Below are 21,637 nucleotides of genomic sequence, written 5' to 3'. Positions count from 1 at the left end.
ATAAATCATACTAAACGTCCAAACATTTTTTGTTTCGTCGCAACTTAAAATGACATCCATATTTCCTTGTTCCAATCTCATCACATTTCAATATTCATATAGGTTTGTTATACTTACCACTTCTTTCACATCTCATCGTGACAAACATATATCTTTTATCATAACCATACCTCTCGATTACTATCCCAAAACCTAATTTAGAATATTTCATATATACCCATTTAAGAATATGATCAAGTAACATAAACTCGTGTTTAGTGGTAAATTATTTTCAGACATCAACGTACACACTAACAGGTTGCAAATATCTCGGTCGACCATCATTTAATTCATTAGCTTGGTTGACAGCATGATGATGCATTATACCTACATTCGTTGAAAATAAATAGTACTTCAAACAACCATTTCTAACATCCAAAAGTTACAATCCGATGACATTTTGTAGGGTTCTCGATGATACTAAAAATGACTTCCATAATAGATTAAAAAAAACAAATTGTTATTCAATGATAAGAGATAGAGATGTACATTATCTGTAATTCAAGACAATTATAATGTTTATGATGTCAAAATACAGTTGAGTTGTGTAACTAAAAACAATTATCGAACAAGAATGGAAGATTTTTTAGAAGGAACAAATAAATATGTTACAAGAATCGAACAATTATGAGACTGTCGTGCAATAAACGTGAAATCTAATACAATGTGCAAAACCCTAGGTTTTTTAGACTGTTATGGATGGAATAATGTTGATTTTATTTGGGCCTGGTTTGACATTTATTCTTAAGCCTAAAATCCAATACAATATGCAGAACCATAGTTGCAGCAACTTTAAAAGCAACTCTTGAAGAAGTGAAGATGGGTTTTCAGCAATTTAGAGAAATATAACATATAAATACCAATGAAGAAAGTGAGTTAAACCAAAAATGAAGATTATTCTTCTCGTCTCTTCAAGTGCCTACTACTGATACCTGGCGTGACAGAAGTCGTCTCGTGACTAACCATTGCAAGAAGACGAAGAAGTTGCTTTTAGATTGTTACTTCTTTTTCACTATATGTTTGAGAATGATTAGCGTAAGAACTAGTATTGTTGTATGTACTCAGCTTATTATGAGTTAAACCTTTTATGTTATGCAATGAGAAGTTAATATAATAAAGTCTTTTATGTTGAATGAGTGTTGTTAATGCTTTGTTTTACTATATATTAAATTGTTTTAAATTTGCTTCTTTGATTGATCAACTTGGAAAAAGATACAAGCTTGTTGTTGTGAGAGATCCAATAGCAAATAAATTTCATGATAAAAGTGATTGAAAATAGTAGGGTAGAGATATTCACCATATTAACTACTTTAGATATAAAAAGTTACAATCATATAGGATATTATTATGGTGAATGGGTAAGACCATAATAATCATTTATGATTGTAACTTTATATATAAAGTAAATGAGAATGGATAAAAGTGATAAAAAGTTACAATCATAAATTATTTTTATCTTACCCATTCTCATTTACAAGAGATAACTCCTTACAAAAATCAATCTAATTTATTTTCCACTCCCTGTGTGTTCGATATCATTTTAATCCATCACTTGCTACTTAAAACATACATGTATACTTGCATGTGACATCACATGTTTTAGCATAACGGACAGTTAAATCAATGTATCTCTAAAACAATGTCAAAAATTAATGTCTAATTTGAATACAAAAATGTATCATCGAATTATGTCTGGTGTGAATACGAAGATTCATCTCTAGATCAACTTATATCAAAATATGTATCTCAGTTAGGAATGCATGATGTTCGTATAGGATGAATCCATATATGTATCTCCGGACTAAATTTTGCCAAAAATATGGCGTGAGACTCACTTAGGACGTGATTTGGTAAGAAAATGGTGCGTCCAAAAATGCATTTCCATAATCTAAAAAGGCGTTTTTGAATTTTCTTATAGTATTTTTCCACTAGTTAGGGTGAGATAAACAATTCCCAAAATTAATTTCATGTAAATAGAGATAACATTTAAATCTCCTCATATACCCACATTAAAATTGTTTGTCAGAAATGAATTTAGATAAATAACAAAACAAAATACAATTTTACCTAACCTAATTAAAATAATAAGGCCTAAATGCACTTTTGATCCCCACTTTGATGATTTTTAACTTTTAGTTCCCCATTTTAAAAACTATATTTGTGGTCCATGAACTTTACATCACTTAAGATTTAGTCGGACTCCGTCCAATTTTGCAAACGTGGAAGTGATGATTAGAACATAAATAAAATTTATTTTTAGTGAGTTGGCAATGTTAACAAGAATAATTAATTCATCAATATTATTTTAATTAATAAATAAATTAATAATAATATTATTCAGTATTTTTAATTAAGGATTAAATGCATTTTTAAGTCACTTTATATTATTTTTGTTTTAAAATCAAATGAATATGAGTACAAATTTGAAGAGAAAAAAAAGAAAAAGAAGTGAGTTGGAAATCAACAAACTTGAAAAAAAAGAGAAAAAATAACAAATTACTCAAAGAAAAGTGAAAATCAAAAGTCAAAGAGATCTCAGTTGAAAGAAATACCCCCCATTAGTTTTTTTAATTAGACATTGTCAATGAGAATAATACTTCTTACTTCAAGTCTCAACCTACTCTCCAAATATATCTTACCTGAACCCTAACCGCATTACAACCTGCAAGACCTCAAAAAATGTGTGTATCGTGTATCTTGCCTCTAGTTAGAATTTATTCAAGCATATGGTATAATGTTGCATACTATGAATTTTGAATGAAAATACATAAACACCTGAGATATTTGGTGAGATTGTGCAATGAGATGACACATGAAGTAATATCATCAAGTGAAAACGTGGAAGATCAATCGCCCACGGTAAACATGCCAAGTTGCCATGAGTAGATAGTCTTAAATTGTCTAAGGACAAACAACAATGTAAGTTTGGGGTTGTGATCAGTCACCATTTATACTATAGTTATTATCATTTTAACACATGAAAGTATGCATATTATTTGCATTTTCTTTAAAGATTGAGTGGTTTATATGTTAGTTTCTTTAATTTTCATATTTTTATGTGTTTTAATTATTTATGGTATTTTTTTTATCTTATTGGGAAGGTTAACATGTTTTGTAGGTTGGAGGAAGTCAAATAAATGACTGGTAAAGGAACGTGACGAATTTTCAGAAAGATTCACAAAATCTATTTTCAACATGTTGTACATCACGATAGACGTGTGATATTTTGATCATATCTAGAGCATCTTAGATCAGAATAACATGGGACTAGCGACAAATGAAAACTAACATCAAAGACTACAACTTTCATGAAGACACCTAAGGCAAATTCAGAATTTTCTGCCCACACACGTTTCAACTTGCTCATACTCGTATCAGATCTAAAAAAGTGTGTGTTTATGCCCATACGCGTATGGCCTGGCCCCATACGCATATGAGGGGTCCAAAATCGCAAAAAGAAAAATATAATTTGACATATTTAAAGCCAAAAAGTGATTTTTTTAGGTTTGAACTTGATTTTTTTACGACAAAAGACGATTTAGGAGTGGGAGAACACATTGGAAGCAAGATGAAGCGTAATCTGCAAGGATTTTCACCATTGAAGACCTCTTTATCTTGATTCTTTGTAATGTTTATTTTCATTAGTATGAGTAACTAAAGACCTTAGTGATATGGATGAGTGCCTGAGATTGATTTTGTTGATAACTCTGATTTGGACCTTGTATTGAATTATCTTTTATTTTCTAATAAATTTATTTTTTTAATGAGTTTAATGTTTTCTCTCTCGGACAAATTGAGCATGATTTACAGTTATATGTTGGGCATGAATGTCAACAATAATGCTTGATGTAAATATTATATCTTAGATATTACATAGGATTATGGATACCTTTTAGAAACCTATATGCTTTGATAGGCTAAAGTATATCTTCTTGATAATTGAATGTTTAAATCTGTCTATAATTCATTATGAACATATGAGTTAATTTGAATGATTAAAGGTGTACTGACTAAGGACTTATGAGTAGATACACTTGAGAATGGTAACCTGTGGAGATAAAGTAAGCTGATACAAGGTAAAGTTAGGATTATTAACGATTTCATGATCAAACCCTAATTCCTAGTACATTCTACTGATATTGTTTTCTACTCTATTTTAATTCTGCTGTTATTTAATCTTGTTCACTATAAACTCAATTCAAAACCATTGATTGCTTTTGTTTAACTAAAAAGAAATGTGAACTTTATATCGTCACACAGTCCTTAAGATCTATATTTGGGAGTTTCCATTATTACTACATTGATAGATTAATACACTTGCTAATTTAGCATCTCATTTTGTAACATGATTCTGATGCCATGTGTCAATAGATAATTGGACAAGATAATTGAGCAAATAAAAAAATTTCAACACAAGATAATTTAGCATCTCATCTCATTGCTAATTTAGCATCTCATTTTTAAAGTGTGTACTTAACTACGATTTGATTTAAAGTGTGAAGTGGTAGGACAAAAAGTTGAAATACAATGTTGAATATGGCGTTAGTTTTTCTTCAAGTCATTTTTCGCGTTGTAGCACATATAGGTTATATTTTATTGTCAATAATACTGCTATAGTATAATTGCATATAGATGGCAGGTTTTGGCGCAATACTTTTGACATGCATGCCGCCATCAGAAATTCTTGTTGTCGCAACCGCTAAGTGTAGACCAATTGTAAGTACACACATAGTAGAATAATTTTGTGTGAATCATAATTGTTTTGTGTGAATCAGAAATCTCAATGTCATAATTAAAAAGGGGTTACATAGAATAACTTTGTGTGTATTGTTGTGTGAATCGGAATTCTGAGTAAAAAAAATAGTCACAAACCCTCTGAAATAAAAAAGATTGTAAAAAAAATAACCTCTTGAGTTCATGAATCTATGACCCATTTCAATAGGTTCTTTTCAGCCTCAGAAGGTTTGACCATTACAGGTTGTCTAAGAAGAAGTTGACTAGAGAGATCAAAACTTCCAAAGCATATCAAAGAGATGTAGTGAAACAAAAAACTCTAGTGAAGACAACTCAACCAGAGTTTGCTACAGTGTTTTCCATGAACTCATTAAAGAAAACTGAGTATTCCATAGTCTATACAACAAACTCTAAAGAAATAGACATTTATCATCATCATAACATTGAAGAGCAAGCAAATAGGAAGAAAAATATATTGAAGAGTCGGCTAAGTGTCACATATTCTAACTCAACTTCCATTTACTGTTTATATAACATATTCTAACTCAACTAAGTGTCAACTTGTGAATTGGGTACTGGGATGAAGTTATAATAAAATGAGCTCATATCCAAAATTTCTTTTTCTCAATTTTAATTAATTAATATTTTAAAAATTAAATTAGAGTTAATAATTATTAATTTATTTTATAAAATAATATTTATTAATAAATTATTCAAGTCATTATTGCCCCTCATTAAAAATATTTTCTATTGTCTTAAACATCACTGTCACGTTTGCAAAATTGGAGGGGACCAACTAAATCCCAAGTGGTGTAAAGTTTATCTAAGGGTGAGAGTGGGTTGTGCTGAGTTAGGCTTTGCCAAACTTGAGCATGATCGGCTAAATAATTCAAATCCTAAATCTGACCTATAGTCTATCATAGGTTTATTTTTAACCATAACCTGACCTTTTTAAATACCTGATTAGCATACTAGTCTACTTAAAAACCTACTTCATTTGAACATTTGTAAATAAAAAATTCATCAAATGTTAAATAGACTAACAAATTAAAATATTAATGAAACTAAGGGCCTGTTTGAAACACTTTTCAATTTTAGTTCTTAAAATTTATTTTCAAATCTATTTTAAAAAACTATTTTTAAGAAGAAAATTAACAAAAAATTTATTTGATAAACTAATTTTTAAAAACTGTTTTGAAAATATGAAAATGAAAAAACTTGTTTGATAATATAATCTTTTAATAGTATTTTAAGAAGATAATAAAAATACATATTTTGTCATTTACTTTTAAAACCTATTTTATTGTATAAAATATTATAAATTTAAGAAAATTAATTGATATTTGGTCGAATACAAATAATTGGGTTAAATCAATTTTTAATTTTACAAATCACATAACACTTGTTTGTAATAATAATAAGAAAAAAACAAGTAAAAAATGGGATTCCACGTTTAATAAAAAAAAATTATATAGTGAAAATAATTAAGAAACACAAAAAAAATTAAATAAAATAAATAAACATATTTGAAAAGGTTATTTATACATAAAAAGAGCATAAATAAAAGAAATAACGTACTCTTTCAAATACAGTTTTCTATTTTATTTTTAAAATATAAAAATTATTAAAATTACATTAATGCTATTAATGAAAATTATAAATTTTTATGATTTTTCTTCAAGTTTTATAATACTAAAAACTAAAAAGTAAGAAGCAAAACACAACTAAACTGTTTCACTTTTTTACTTTTAAAAACTGAAAAATAGAAAAGAGTTTTTAAAAACACTTTTGCAAAACATTATATTCAAACAAGTTTTTAAATTTTAAATTTTCAAAAACTAAAAAAGAATTTTTAAAATGCATTTCATAGAGGCCCTAAATGTTTATTTTCATTGAATTATTTGAGTTTCCTATTAACATAAGTTTTGTGGTACTATTTGTTTGACAGAACTTATGAAAACAACTTAAGACAACAACTTATGACATTGTTCATAGGGATTTTTCAAATTATTTTCATAAATTCTTCAAGATAACTAAGGGCCCGTTTGAAAAGGTTTTAAAAAACAGTTTTATGATTTTTTAAAGTTGAAAAACAAAAAACTTGTTTGATACATTTGTTTCTCAAAACTATTTCTAAAAACACTTTCAAAATTCAGTGTTTTAAAATCTAAAAAACTAAAACTATCAAAATATGTTTTGATTTTCAACTTTCAGTTTTACTTTTTAATTTTCAATTGAGGTAAGCTGGAAAAAAATACGATTTCATTAATCGGATTATAGTAATTACTTGCAATATTTTTTAATTGTAATATTTCACTCTCAATCTATTGTTAATCCTCATATATTGTTAATGAAAATTAAAATTCTCACTCTCAATTATTCTCTCTCTAATACATTAAATGAATTGTGTATATATATTCAAACCAACAGTCAAATATAATTTTTATATATTAAGTGAGTTGTATATTTTATCATTAATTATTAAAAATATTTTAATAAACTTAAATGTATATTAGCTGAATTTTAATATTTTCAAAAAATATATCACAATTATTTTTATTTAGTAAAATATATTTTTAAAATATAGATTATAAAACAAGCTATATTGTCCTATTTTAAAAATATAGTTTTTACAAATTATACTATCAAACATATTTTTTCACTTTTTAATTTTTAAAACAGTTTTCAAAAATGAATAATCAAATGAATTCTTTTTATTTTATTTTCTCAAAAACAAATTTACAAAATAGATTTGTAAAACAAATTTTAAAAATTAAAATTGAGAAGAGATCCAAACATGCCCTAAGTTTTATTTTTCGTATTTTAATTCCAGGTATAAAATACAATATAAATATTATAAAATTATTCATGTTTATTTAAATAGGTCAACCTGAAAGACTTAAAAAACTTTTTTTTATGGTCGTGGCCTAGCTTTTTTAACTAAATAAGCTTATAAAAAAGCCTAAGCATTTTCTATTTTAAAAAAAGTCTGGCCTGACCTGGACCTGGGTAGGCTAGACCGTAGTCTTTTGATAGTTAACCTGACTTATTCTTACTCCCAAGTTCAACGACTAAAAAACTGAGACTAAAACTTAAAAGCCATCATAATAGATGACTACAAATGCATTTAAGCTACTAAAAAAATAATAATGCCAACATGTGCCCCTTAGGGCACATGTTAAGAGTTAAATGTAGAATTTTTTATTAAAAATTGTAAATTATGATTTTTTTAAAAATAACCATATTTTATGAATACATTACAGACAGTGAAAAGATCAGAAGAATTCAAAAGCTTGTTACGGTGTACAAAGAAAATCGAGAAAGTCGTTTATGGGACTCAATTAAAACTAACATTGATTATCGTATTATGATGTATAGTTGTGAGGAAATTGTCCTAATGGTTGTAATCACATATATATGTTGTTTAGTCGTTGTATTTGTTTGTCTTTTTGTTTAGTTGTTGTCTAAGTTGTTGTTTAGTTTTTGTTTAAAGTGTTGTAACTGAATGTTATGATATTTATAAAATGAACGTTGTTTTCAATATCAAATAAATGGTTACATAAAATGAGTTACATATAAAATGCAGGACTAAAAGTGGATTATTGAATTATGTTGTGGAGCTTGCTCCAACATTGGGACAGTTTGTACGATTGTGTTCGAGCTGACAACATGAACTACATAATCTCACCATTTTGTTCGTCGTATCCATTTTGGTTCGAATACGCATGCTGTTAAGGAGTCCTTTTTTCTTTGTTCGCATATTTTCATTGTGCCAAACTATATTCCATTGATATGTTGGCCAATAATCCTCCTTTGCTACCACCAGAAAGTTATTGTTGTACATATTGCATACGTTTATTACTTTGTAAATAATGAATAGTAAGTTGGAAGGGTCCTGTCGATCCTTTGAATATGCCGCTATGACATGGGAGCAAGGCATACATAAGGCGTGGTACTTTCCGCAATCGCACCAATCTCTATCTAGTATGACTCAATAGTATCCCATTGGGCTCCCTTCATTGTGGCCCATTGTCTCATCTACACTGAACTAACCTTTACGACAGTCAAACATTGTGACCACATGCGTGTTAGCTTTGACAACTTCCTCCTTAATGAATTTTATTGAAGTTTCACAGAATAACTGCACCAAATGTAACACTGAACTCATTTTGAACGTCTGATCTCAAATAATGACCCTAACCTAAATAAGGTTGCTCTTACCAAAATGGTTATCAGTAGGTTTCAGATGCCTTTGAAGATATAATTCATTGATTCCACGAGATTTGTTGTCATGTGGCCCCATCGCTGACATTGTCGAATGCCTTGGTCCACTTCTCCAATAGAATATTATCGGTCTACCTTACCGCATCTCCACTTGTCAATCTGATCTCTTCACGATAATGTTTAAAGGAAAGATCTGTTAATGTATACCCTGCATTCATAACCTTCTTCCAAAGCTTATTGTCTTTGATCACCCGCATGAAATTTTGAGCGTTGTGTCTAATGTATTAAACATGCGTACAAGGAGGATCTTGCCATCTGTTATTAAAGTTTTTATAAGCACTCTCAATAGATGTCTGTCTGTCTAAAATCAAACATAAGTTAGGTTGTGGAATAACGTGTAATCAAAGAGTTTTGAGAAAAAAACTCCATCCACCAACAGTCTCCCCTTCAACTAGAGTGATGGTGATTGGAAAAATGTTATTGTTCCCATCTTGTGCCACTTCATGCATAACGTTCCTTTATATTTTTCGTACAACCATGATCCATCAATTTTTATAATAGGTTTTCAGAATACAAAACTTTTAATGGATGGTTCATGCACCCAAAATATTCGATGGAATATTCCATTTCCATTAACTCAAGTCTCGTCTGGGGTATATGTCGTCTGGGTCTCCAAAATTGCAATATCCCTAAAGCATAAGGCTTAAGTGCCATTAAGTATTGTGGAAGTTCTTTGTGCGAATCCTCCCAATTTCCGAATACTCGTTCAACCGCTTTAGTTATATCTATCCATGCCTTCCTGTATGAGGGGGTATAACTGTATTGTATAATGATATGCGGGATTATTATACTCACATTCAATGATGGATCCTTGCCAATGACAAATAAAATTTCATCGTATATTAATTAAGAGTTGAGTTTGTGATGATCCTACATCAAATTGGTGATTATGCAAGTGTGAGCTGGACCTATAGAACCCATCTCCCAATAATCAGCCCTCTTCCGGTAAGATGTTGTCAGCCAGAACATGCAAAGCACATTACAACATAGAATTTTGTACCTTGTAACATTAGTGTGATTGACGGTATAATCAACTGAGATTTCTATGTCATACTTTTTTATAACTCTCACATAATCTTCTTTTGTGCGAAACATGTCTCTCACTTTTAAAGATCCATCAATTTGCATAAACATATTGTAAAATATGTTTGAGGATGGTTCCTCAGCACCTAAGTTCAAGTTTTTCATATCTTGAGGCAGATAATACACATGAACCGAAGGTAACGACTCTTGCTCGTGGTCGACAGTGTCATCGTTCACTATATGATGAGCCAATATCTCTTCTTCTTCTTCTTCTTCCTCGTCAACAACATCGACTTCGATTTGTTCGTCGTCACCAGTTTCGCAAAAAACTTGTGACGAATAAATGATCTAAGACAACTGATTTTGTTGTAGTAAAATATACAACTCAAAAATGTTGAACCCATAATGTTCATAATTGAAAAACATATTTTGAACATCTTCATCATCTCGAACCTTTAGCTGAAAAAACTTGACTTGATTGTTGGCAAAAATAACTGGATTTTTATAAATGATTTGTGCCAGTGAACCACATTGTAATATTTTTTCTATTCTCTCTTTTAAAGTGAAAAATTCAATCGTCTATTTATTGTAAACCTAGTAACATCGGTATTACAAAAATTAAAAGCAGATAAGTCACATTCAAATGTCTCACTATTAATGTGAGCATTGATCATATATTATGGTGAAGGAGACATTTTGTGAAATGCAATGTATTTTAGTGTATTGGTGGTAATAATGCAGTGTGAGTTGGTTCTAAAACGAATATGCATGCACTTAAATAGGATCCAAACAACATGGAAAAACTGAAATCATGCGCCATAGGCTATGGCGCATGCATTATGTTCTTCACAAAGGCGACATTACATGTGGCCTGTCACGTGTTTTGCAACATTGCATGCATGCCAACCTGAGTCTAGCCTCCCTAACATGCCACTATGCCACGCTGTGCAACATGCATGGCCCTAGGACGCACTACTTTGACCAACGCATGTGTACAAAACAAAATCCATGTGCCATAAGCTATGACACTTATGTGGTAGGCTGCATGCAAAAAAAGTTCACGTGAATGCTTTCATACACTGTAAATATGGTTATATCTAAACATATTTCCATAAAAAACAATCAACAGGTTAACCCCGAGGATGCTGCAGTTTGGACTGCAAAAACAACAATCACTAGATTCACTACTGTGGAGTTGCACCAGATTGACCGTGTCAAACTGCAGTTCAACATGCAATAACAAATTCTAGACCCCCCGACGTGTTTAGGACAATGACATTAACTAAGAGTCGATGCCCAATATAATTATTCCGATTGAAAAGACTTCGTTAGGGAGATGCATCGTCAATGGAAATAACGACATCAATAGATCATAACTGAACCTATCATGCAGGATGCTAGACCAACTCGAAATTATATGAATTGGTATAGGTCGGTTACAACGACACAATTTATGTCTGACCCGATGTATTTGATCGACGCACGCCAACGAGCTTCGTCATGATACGCCCAACAAACAACCCTCACCCAATAACAAAACTCACACCATTACCAAATCCAACAACAATTTCAAACCACCCAAACCGAACAACTAACCCCACGACATCACCATACTAGATACACCAACCACCAATCGAACATGATTACGAATCCACATACACCTAACCTCCTCATATAGGCGAATGATTTTTTGTTTGAAATATAATTACTTTGGTATTTTTTTCTTCTGAAAAATTGATTATTTCATTTATTTTTTCAATAAATTTTTTTATTGCACATGACCGATAAAAAAAATAGTGAAATGGGAAAGTAGAAAAGAAAAAGAAAAGGTTTAATAGTTATGGAGTAAATAAAGTATGATATGCATTGCGAGGGTTTTATAATTTGCAGACACTCTGAAGATAGTTCCTTTTTCTGCTGACAGACACCAATGGGGAGTACGGCGGCGGCGGAGAAGACCGAACAAGAACTACGCAGCGAGATCGATGAGCTTCTTCGCCAACAGCGCGAGGTTATTATTTCTCTCTCTCTCTCTCTCTCTCTCTCTCTCTCTCTCTCTCTCTCTCTCTCTCTCTCTCTCTAGATATTGAATTTGATTGATGCTTCTTTGATTTTGCATTCAGATAACTGAGAGGCTTCGAGATCCTCGTGGCCTTCGCAAAGGTGCCTTACCAGCTCCTCTTCTACGCAACAATGCTATTCGTCAACGTTCCTTCCTTCGTCCTGTGAGAATCTTCCGTTTCATCTATATTAGGGTTCAATTCAATTACTTTTCATTTCAATTCAATTATGATTTAATTGACTTCTTTTTCAGGGTGTAGATAATAATGATTCTGAAGATCAACCTCCTGCTAAACGTCGACTTTCTTCTGCTATTGTTAAGGTATTTCCTTTTTTTTTCTATTAATTTTTATATCCAAGTTTAGTTCTTTATGTTTCTGGTATTAGGGTTCCTTAGTCTGAGTGGATTATATCTGTGGTTGTTCAAAATTCAAATACAGTAGTGTGCATTGTCTGATAATTTAAAGGCCAGCTTAAATTGTCGAGTAGTTTCTCTTGAAAACTATTTTTGATAGATGGTTTTTAAGGGATTTTCAATAGGGTAAACAAACACAATACAATTTTGCTTTAACTAAAAAATCTTAAAATTATTGAATGCAAAAAGCACTTTTTGGTATAATCTCTTACATAAGGGCGCTAAATCATAGCTTCTATGGCTTCCTGATCCCTCTCCCGCAAAGGGATATACTAAAACTAAAAGCCTTTTTTTTAATAAATTTGTGTATCTTGTTTGGGAGTGAAGCTTGAGGAAGGGGAGTTGCTTGAAGATGCTGATCCTGGGAACACAAAGGATTCAATTGGAAAAAGTGAAAATGGGAATGCTACTGTTGGTCAGAATGACGTGAACCGTTTTAATTCTCACCAAAGTGGATTTTCTAGAAGAGATGGCTATCAAAGAAATTCAAAGGTGGTAAATGCAATACATGTCTTTTTTTTTTTACTCTCTTGATGAATGATGATTATTGGCTTGAAGTTTTATATCTAATGTGATAACCTTTTTTATTCATGTAAGGCTTTTGAGATTCCTGCTTCAGAACATGTTCCGAGGGTATTGCCCAAGAACGAGGACCCAAGCTTGGTTAATAGGAACAAAAGAATGCTGGGTCAGCTTTTGGGAACTCTGGAGGTATGGGTGTTAGTTTATTACTCTATATTATATGCTCATTTAGTATTTTTCTTTACCGGGTACATTTGTATTCCCTCCCTCTCCCTCTGATCTCATCGTTGTTGTTATTTGCTAACATTATTCTTTCTATATACTTATATTTATCTTTTGTTCTCAACTGTTCCAGAAATTCAGAAAAGAAGACAAGCAGCTCTCAGGAACTGAGGCATATATGCGAAGATCTAATTCGTTGCAAAGAGTAAGTCCGTTCATGTCCGTTTTAATATGAATATTCTTCTTATTGATGGAGTGGATTGCAAGGATGCTGCGCCTATAGCCATCTCTGTCATTAAACATAATCAGTGCCTATAGCGATCCGTGTCATTAAACTTAATCAGCACCTATTACGATCTGTGTCGTTAAACTTAATCAGTGCCTATAGCCATCTGTGTCGTTAAACTTAATCAGCGCCTATAGCCATCTGTGTCGTTAAACAAAATCAGCGCCTATAGCCACCTGTGTCATTAAACAAAATCAGCGCCTACAACCGTCTGTGTCATTAAACAAAATCAGCGCCTACAACCGTATGTGTCATTAAACAAAATCAGCGCCTACAACCGTCCGTGTCATTAAACAAAATCAGCGCCTACAACCGTCCGTGTCATTAAACAAAATCAGCGCCTATAACCATCTGTGTCATTAAACACAATCAGCGCCTATAGCCATCTGTGTCATTAAACACAATCAGCGCCTATAGCCATCTGTGTCATTAAACACAATCAGCGCCTATAGCCATCTGTGTCATTAAACACAATCAGCGCCTATAGCCATCCGTGTCATTAAACACAATCAGCGCCTATAGCCATCCGTGTCATTAAACACAATCAGCGCCTATAGCCACCCGTGTCATTAAACAAAATCAGCGCCTATAGCCATCCGTGTCATTAAACAAAATCAGCGCCTATAACCATCCGAGTCATTAAACAAAATCAGCGCCTATAACCATCTGTGTCATTAAACACAATCAGCGCCTATAGCCATCTGTGTCATTAAATATAATCAGTGCCTGTAACCCTCTGTATCATTAAATATAATGCATTGAAAATAAACATAATCAGTGCCTATAGCCCTGTGTCATTAATATGCATACACTTGAAAATAATTCACTGATCCACTTTGTTGAAGGAGATTTAGAATTATGAAATATGCCTTTATTGATAAGTTTATGCTTGGCCATTGTCTTCATTAATATTATTGGAATCTCTTGTAAAACTCGGTGAAACAATTTGATGAATACATCATTTTTTGAATGTGTTTTTTCTCTTCTAGAAATACTCATTTGACATGTTCTCATAGGTAGACTTTGATTGACTACATGTCAAGTTAAAATTTGGGACTTGTTAATGTTTCTCAAACAGGATTCAGAGGACACATAATATTTTCGTATTTTTTGAAGAAAACTAGCCACAGCATGTCTAAATGTTTCTGTCTGTAATTCCGTTTTCTGAGACAATGCATTCTTTTCATGTTTTTGTTATTTCTTTGCTTATGCACATATATTAATATGTCAGGGAGTATTTCCCTTTTGCCACCTCTAAGTACCAGGTCTAGTGTGCAGTTTCCTTACTAACTTTTATAGATTGATACTTCCCTCCTATTAGAATTTTTGGCCAAACCTGTACATCCAGCTATCAAAGTTAATGTTGAAATTTTAGACTGCATATGTTATTCAGATGGCCGATGGTTGGGATTACAAATGGAATTCAGTTGAATGGGCATGTTTTACAGGGTCCAAAGTCCAAACAAGGATGTTATAAGTTTTTTTATTGGCAAACACGTACATTCAATTGAATGACCAAAAGCTTCATGGAATATCATGTATTGGTGTTATATATTAACTTTACTGTCAATTTTGATGATGGCCAAGTTGAAAATCATCTCTATAATGATTATATCTGGGCACAATGTGCCACTTTTAAATTAGACTTGTGATTTGTGAATATTCTGCCAAAATCAAATGCACCATCTATTACTGTGCTCTCAAGTTCTAGGCCATTCTATATGCAGAGCTAAAGTAGTTTTTCTTGTCACTTTGTCTTCTCTCTATTTCTCTCTCATGCTAACATCCAAAGCCTCATAATAATCTCAAATACCTTGGAACTTGTTCGTAGGCTGAGCAAAGAGCACGGGAAGAAAGTGAAAGGCTTAGGAAAGAAGAGCGTGAGCAGATTGCTGAAAAACGGAGGAGGGATTTGGTAGGCTCTCAAATGATAATTATTCTTTGCTCATCATATTCTAAAAATTTCATTTTGATTCCATAAAATGTTTTTAAATGCATATTATTTTTATTTCCAATTTTCATCAGACACTTAGGGCACGTGTGGCTGCTAAGACAGAAGAAAAGAAATTGGAGTTACTCTTTCTTCGGTGGAGTGAGCATCATAAACGACTAAGCAATTTTATAAGGTTTGTACCATTTAACTGTAAGTTTATGAGGCAAGAGTCTATTCATGTCAAAATGTTTAGCTAGTTTGTTCAACAGCTGGACATCTATTATCGTATCTAACGTCATACCATGAAATACTCTGCAGGTTATTTTTAATTTTGGTCCAAAAGTGTCCATATTCACATTTTATTGAGACGAAGATAAGTTTCTGTTCACGAGCATTGTAATATTGATGCAATTTGATGACTCGATGTTCCTGCTAAGTGCGGGATTTTAAATAATTAAAGTTTTCTTTGATAATTTTCGTCTGTTATTTGATTGAATGTATTTTTGCAGGACTAAAGCAGAGCCTCCAATCTACTATATGCCTAACATGCCCTTGGATGAAGATGCTGCATCAGCTGAGAAACGCATAGAAGAGGTTTCCAAACTTATGCACTTCATTTGTTTTGTTCTTCATCTTATGCTTCATTAGACCCGTTATGCCTCAAATATTAATGTTATTTGTTATTACATGGATGCTTGTGAATGCGTTCTTATGGACACATTGGATTCAGGACAATTGACTGTTAAAAGTGAATATCGTTATTTTACGTAATGTCCATCTTTGCGATTTGCAGGATTTCCTTGAATGGAAGAATGCAAGAAGAGAGGAATTGACTGAGTATCAAAAACAAATTGGGGACCAGTATCTTGCCAATGTTGAGAAGGATTTGGAGAGATGGCAGAATGCGAGGAATGCAAGGAAAGCAAACAGTAATGACCAGAATTTACAAGAAACTATGGACAAAGAATTGGATACTCATAGGCTCGAGCATGGTCCTAAAAAAAGAAAAATTCCTGACGGAAGCAATAATGAAGATGATGACGATGATGTGGAAGATATAAATGCCGGAGAGGATGATATGATGGAGGATGAATTAGATGAAACAATTAAGATGGAAACAGGCGACGCCAATTCAGATCCCGCTCCTGATTCTGTTAATGTAGACCTAAAGTGATGGCCTGGTATGGCACATTCATCAATTATTCAATGATATATTATGTTTTGTAGTTTATTTTATCCCTTGCTATGCTAGGGTCTGTATTAAAACTTGTTGCTTTAGTATTTTTCTGTAATCAAATGAAGTTTCTCTACTTTTCTGTCTTTGTATTGGGCTTGTTTTCTGTTCCTTTAAGGAACAAACTAAGAATGTCTTTTTCTCATTTTATTTTATGTGAGTTTCAATCTGGAATTTATCTATCCAGGAATTTGAACACATTTATTTTACTTTTGCTGTTTATAAATCCATAAGCATCATACATGTTTTTATCATTGATCTAAACCTATGAGTCCTTCTCATCACCTTATAAATCCATAAGCATCATACATGTTTTTATCATTGATATAAACCTATGAGTCCTTCTCACCACCTTATAAATCCATAAGCATCATACATGTTTAATAGAAATTAAAGAAAAGATAAAAGATGATTGATTAAATTGAGCATAATATTTTTGTAATTATTGTAATAGTAATATTTTATATAATTATAAGTTTATTCCGCGTGAGACATTAAAGAGATATGTTAGAGAAAACGAATTTTGAGACAAGACATCCATCTTAATCTATTCTAATAATTTGTCGTAATTCTAGATAAGTTATTATAGAATTTAGATTATGGTTAATAGATAGAAAAACTACTATTCAGAGTTACCTTAACTCAACTAATAAAACAGTTAATTAGCGTGCCTATTTGGCTAAAGGATAAAGGATTGGTAAAAATAGAGAGAAACACCCAAATCACTAAAAAGAAAAAGAAAATATATGTTTTTGATTGAATATTATTTTATGCCAAAATTCTGATGATGAAACCTTGATAGTTCGGTTTTCAGTCATCATATCTAATTTTATCAGTTTATGTATTTTGGATTTTTTTCGTTTTTGTCTGTACATCAGTTTGTTAATTGTTTTTTGAATTTGTATGGATCTATCCATTTATAATTTATTATAAAAAATAATAATATAAATAATAATAATAAAAATATTGGTTCCGATGTTCAATTCATAACCGATATTCCAAAAAATCGTCAATATCTTGATCATTTCAAAATTGAAATGTTATACTAACTTTTATATTAGATAATCATAAATTTATATGTTATACCGGATATTTAAGAACACTGATTTCTAGCTGTTGCTATTTTGCTTCAAACTACAGAGTGTTTTGGAATGATTTGACAAACACTATAGGTGACATTATAAGATCAATATGTTTCAGCCGTTATAAGATCAATATGTGTATTCAAATAAGATCAATATGTTTCTACTTTAATCACATAACAACTTGAAAGTTAGAGAAACAAGTATTGTTGTGTTGGATGCTAAGTTTATATGAAAACATTGGTTTATAAGTTGTTGCATTTATGCAATTCAATTAAGGGATGACACTTTTTATTTTGTATGCAACCTTGGGATGATACTCTGAAAACAGTTGAACTTTTCTTGTCACTGAAGCATGATTTTAAATGGATCATTTTAGATATTTTACATTAAGTTTTTGATAGACTATATTTATTTTAAATACCTTTTTGAAAAAAAAAAACAAATGAGTTAAAAAAAATTACATTGAATTCGTAAATATACATTACTTTTCCAAAATTTGGCAAATTTTATTTATATATCTTTACTCATTATAGTCACAACCAAACCTTCTAACTATTACCGAAGCAAGAGTGATATGACAAGCCTAACAAAGTACACTTGTTTGTGAACAAACGAAAAATAGTTTTAAAATATTTTCTGTTGCTTTGATGTGAAATTAATTATAAGTTTTTCACTCCATTTTATTCTATCATTCTAGGTAAAATCTAAAATAAAATGAAAATTATAATAACAATTAAAATAGAGAAATATTAATGAGTATCCTCGAAGCACTGATTAAGAAATTAAAATAATAAATTGAGTATTATTTAAGAGATTAAAAAGATATATATATTTTTTTAAAATATGTGTATTAAATGCACTGAAAATATATATAATTAATTTTTTAAAAGAATATTATATGTATTCAATGAACTGAACCTAATATATTTTTTTTATTTGAAATTCTTAACTTTGTTAGAGTGATCGAGTCACTATTATGAAGATTCAACTAGAAATTTCATACAAAAGTTTGACTATGCAATATAAAAAATATAATTTTTATTCACAACTGCAAAGTTATATTTTTATTATTTTATTAACTTAAGGATGAGTTAAGCATTTGAATGTTAATCTCGTAGGCACATCGCTACGCTTTTGTATTAGCGACCTGCCCTTCTCTATTGTAGAACTTTACAATTAACATGTCATCAATCTTTTGTTTCATACAAGAATAGCGGTGCATCAGCGAAAACGATTTCTTGATTCTCATGAAATTTCATGCCGAATTCATCAAATCATTTTTGTTGCTCTATCATAATCGCTCTATCAATCTATCAGGTCGTCTATAACTTCTTCAATTGATAATGATAACATCCGAAATATTTGAATGGTCACTCGTCATAACGACAACCTTACAACTATTGTCACATAGCTAATTTCAACATTCTTTTAATTTAGCATTGAAATCAATTTAGAGAAGTATAATCACCTTTCTTTTGTTCTTCTTCCATCAACATTTGTTCATACTTACTCCTTAAAAATTGAGGCTTCATTTGTTTCACCTTTTCTCCACCATCATGATATTTCTCTAAACATCTCATATTTCTTTGTTCATACTTACTCCTTAAAAATTGAGGTTTCATTTGTTTCACCTTTTCTCCGTCATCATGATATTTCTCTAAACATCTCATATTTCTTTTGATCTTGTCGCCTTTGAAATATTTTCAAAGTGATCAGCATTAAGATTTTGTTGAATATAGAACAAAGTCTTGCAATATTTCTTCTTTGACTCCTTGAATGTGACTCTTTGTGCATATATGTGTTGTGCTTGAAGTTCTTCATAGCCATTTTGTTTCATCTCAACAAACAAAGACTTCATTAGAGCATTCCATCTCTCCCAATTATTTCCATCAAGACATGTGCACTATATTCAAAAAAATTGACGAATAAAATTTTGAAGAACTTTCATGTTTTTCGAATAAAGAGAAGTCCTTGTTAGCTTCGAAGAAGTCTCGTACTTTGAGCTCAAAGCCATAAATTCTACCTATAACACAAATACATTTTTTTTCTATACATAAAGTACAATTACTACAAAAAACCTACACATACAATATTGAAGTTTCGAGTTCAAACTCAAAGCAAAATATCCAATCTAATGTGTGTTTTAGATAACGTTTTTTTAAATAAAATTTTAGTTGTTATACTACGCCCTACAACTATTAAATCTTGACTCATCTTTTATCCCTCCGTGCAAATGCATATATCAACATTGTGGGATCAATCTTTTTCTTTTTGTGAGATAAGAAAGAACACTTAGCTTTTCTTGAAAAGAAGCCACATTTTTTTCTTTGACTTGTACAACTTGATTGTCATTTAATATTTTTTAATTTGTCATTTAAACTAAAATACTTTGTTGCATACTAAGAAATACTTGGTAAAGTGCCATATGATCCGGTGGAGGGAAACCCAAACAAAACAAAATCAATAGCTTAGTGCTTTGCTTCTAAAGTTCTAGCAAACTCTTTTTCTCAATTTTTAGAAGCAAATTACTTTCCTTGTTCACATAACCATTATTCTCATCACTTTGTGGTCATCATCATATTAAAAACATTCCTCCACCAATCATTAACAACATTCTTAATTTGGATCCTGCCCTAAATTTTCTGATGTTATCATGTAAAAAGAAAAAGAAAAAAACGATTTGTTAAAGAATGAATGAATCACTTCAAGGGTTTTCTTAGTGGGAAAGAAAGGTGTGTCATGTGGTTGGGGCCTACTTTTTAGAGTCTTGGCTTGTTGGCTCTAACTAATTCAATAAAGTGTCATAAAATGATCCACTTAAGGGAAAACTTTGAGTTCTGATGAGATATTTGAGAAGCCTAATGTTCAATTTGATGTTGAAATTAAATAGCTAAGTTAATAGATTGAGTGCTTTAATTACTGTGGTCCTTAATCAAAATGCTCGTTTTTTTTATCTCAATAGATCACTCATAAACTTTCTTTTGCACCACATTAACTTCTCAATTGAATGTAGAAGAATAAAATAAGGCATTTTTAGTTGCAAATAGTAAAATTTCTTTGTAATAAATTATAATACCACTTCTTTTAATATAAATTATATTTTAATTTTTTTTCCCAAATTATTAGTTAGTTGAAGAACCGAATGATAGGGTGTTGAATTGAATGTTGCCAAATTATATGTTGTTAAGTTAGGTTGTGGAGTTGAATGTTGAAAATTATTTTAGGATTTAAAATAAATTTATATTTCGAGATAAGTTTTTTTTTTATATAAGCAAGTAGTCTTGTATTAAAGAGTATAAGGGTACTCAACTTAATACGAAAAGTCAAATCTCATCCTTTGATAAACAAATTAAATGATTGATTAATCAAGAAGTTAGAGTACAAGAGCCTGACCTTTTATAATTAACAACCGACCATTCTCGTGTAAGAAGTTTGACTCTATCAAGCATAGAAGCACAATTTATGGGCTTTTCAATGAACAACAACTCATTTGTATTGGTCCAAATGAACCAACAAACAACCACCCAAATCATTCCACTAACCCTTAGTGACAACATAGCTTTCAAACTAGAACAAAAAGACTTTAGGTGAGCATCAACTGATACTTCCACATCCCTATGCAGGAGGTTGCACCACGTTGCAACCTCCTTCCACAGTTGTGCTGGTACTGCACAATGCAATAACAAATGGCCAGTAATTTCAACATTTTCCTAACATAAAATCCAGCTCAAATTCGCTTCCTCGCCCAAAACATTCCTCTAAGCTAGTTCCACACGAGATGGTAAAATGTCTGCTATAA

The 21,637-nt window shown here is 31.1% G+C and overlaps 1 protein-coding gene across 1 annotated transcript; it reads left to right on the top strand.

Annotated features, from left to right (window-relative positions):
• The first annotated feature begins 11,901 nt into the window (after positions 1 to 11,901).
• Positions 11,902 to 16,951, top strand: LOC127085266 (uncharacterized). Its single transcript, XM_051025801.1, has 10 exons — positions 11,902 to 12,091; positions 12,204 to 12,305; positions 12,395 to 12,463; positions 12,884 to 13,048; positions 13,154 to 13,267; positions 13,434 to 13,505; positions 15,418 to 15,501; positions 15,612 to 15,712; positions 16,029 to 16,113; positions 16,313 to 16,951. The coding sequence occupies exons 1-10, from the start codon at positions 12,011 to 12,013 to the stop codon at positions 16,691 to 16,693; spliced, it is 1,254 nt and encodes a 417-aa protein (XP_050881758.1). The 5' UTR covers positions 11,902 to 12,010; the 3' UTR covers positions 16,694 to 16,951.
• The last annotated feature ends 4,686 nt before the right edge of the window (positions 16,952 to 21,637 follow it).

Source organism: Lathyrus oleraceus, chromosome 1, assembly GCF_024323335.1.
Source record: "Lathyrus oleraceus cultivar Zhongwan6 chromosome 1, CAAS_Psat_ZW6_1.0, whole genome shotgun sequence".
In the NCBI taxonomy this organism is placed as follows: domain Eukaryota; kingdom Viridiplantae; phylum Streptophyta; class Magnoliopsida; order Fabales; family Fabaceae; genus Lathyrus; species Lathyrus oleraceus.
Note: the sequence above shows the minus strand (reverse complement) of the source record. Positions and strands in the feature narration are given on the sequence as shown.

What these genes read in the sequence shown, in the direction of transcription:
- LOC127085266 (XM_051025801.1), top strand. Translation starts at nt 12,011, where the DNA reads ATGGGGAGTACGGCGGCGGCGGAGAAGACCGAACAAGAACTACGCAGC. An exon ending in AGCTTTTGGGAACTCTGGAG is followed by an intron (nt 13,268 to 13,433) that starts GTATGGGTGTTA and finishes CAACTGTTCCAG; the next exon opens with AAATTCAGAAAAGAAGACAA. An exon ending in GATCTAATTCGTTGCAAAGA is followed by an intron (nt 13,506 to 15,417) that starts GTAAGTCCGTTC and finishes ACTTGTTCGTAG; the next exon opens with GCTGAGCAAAGAGCACGGGA.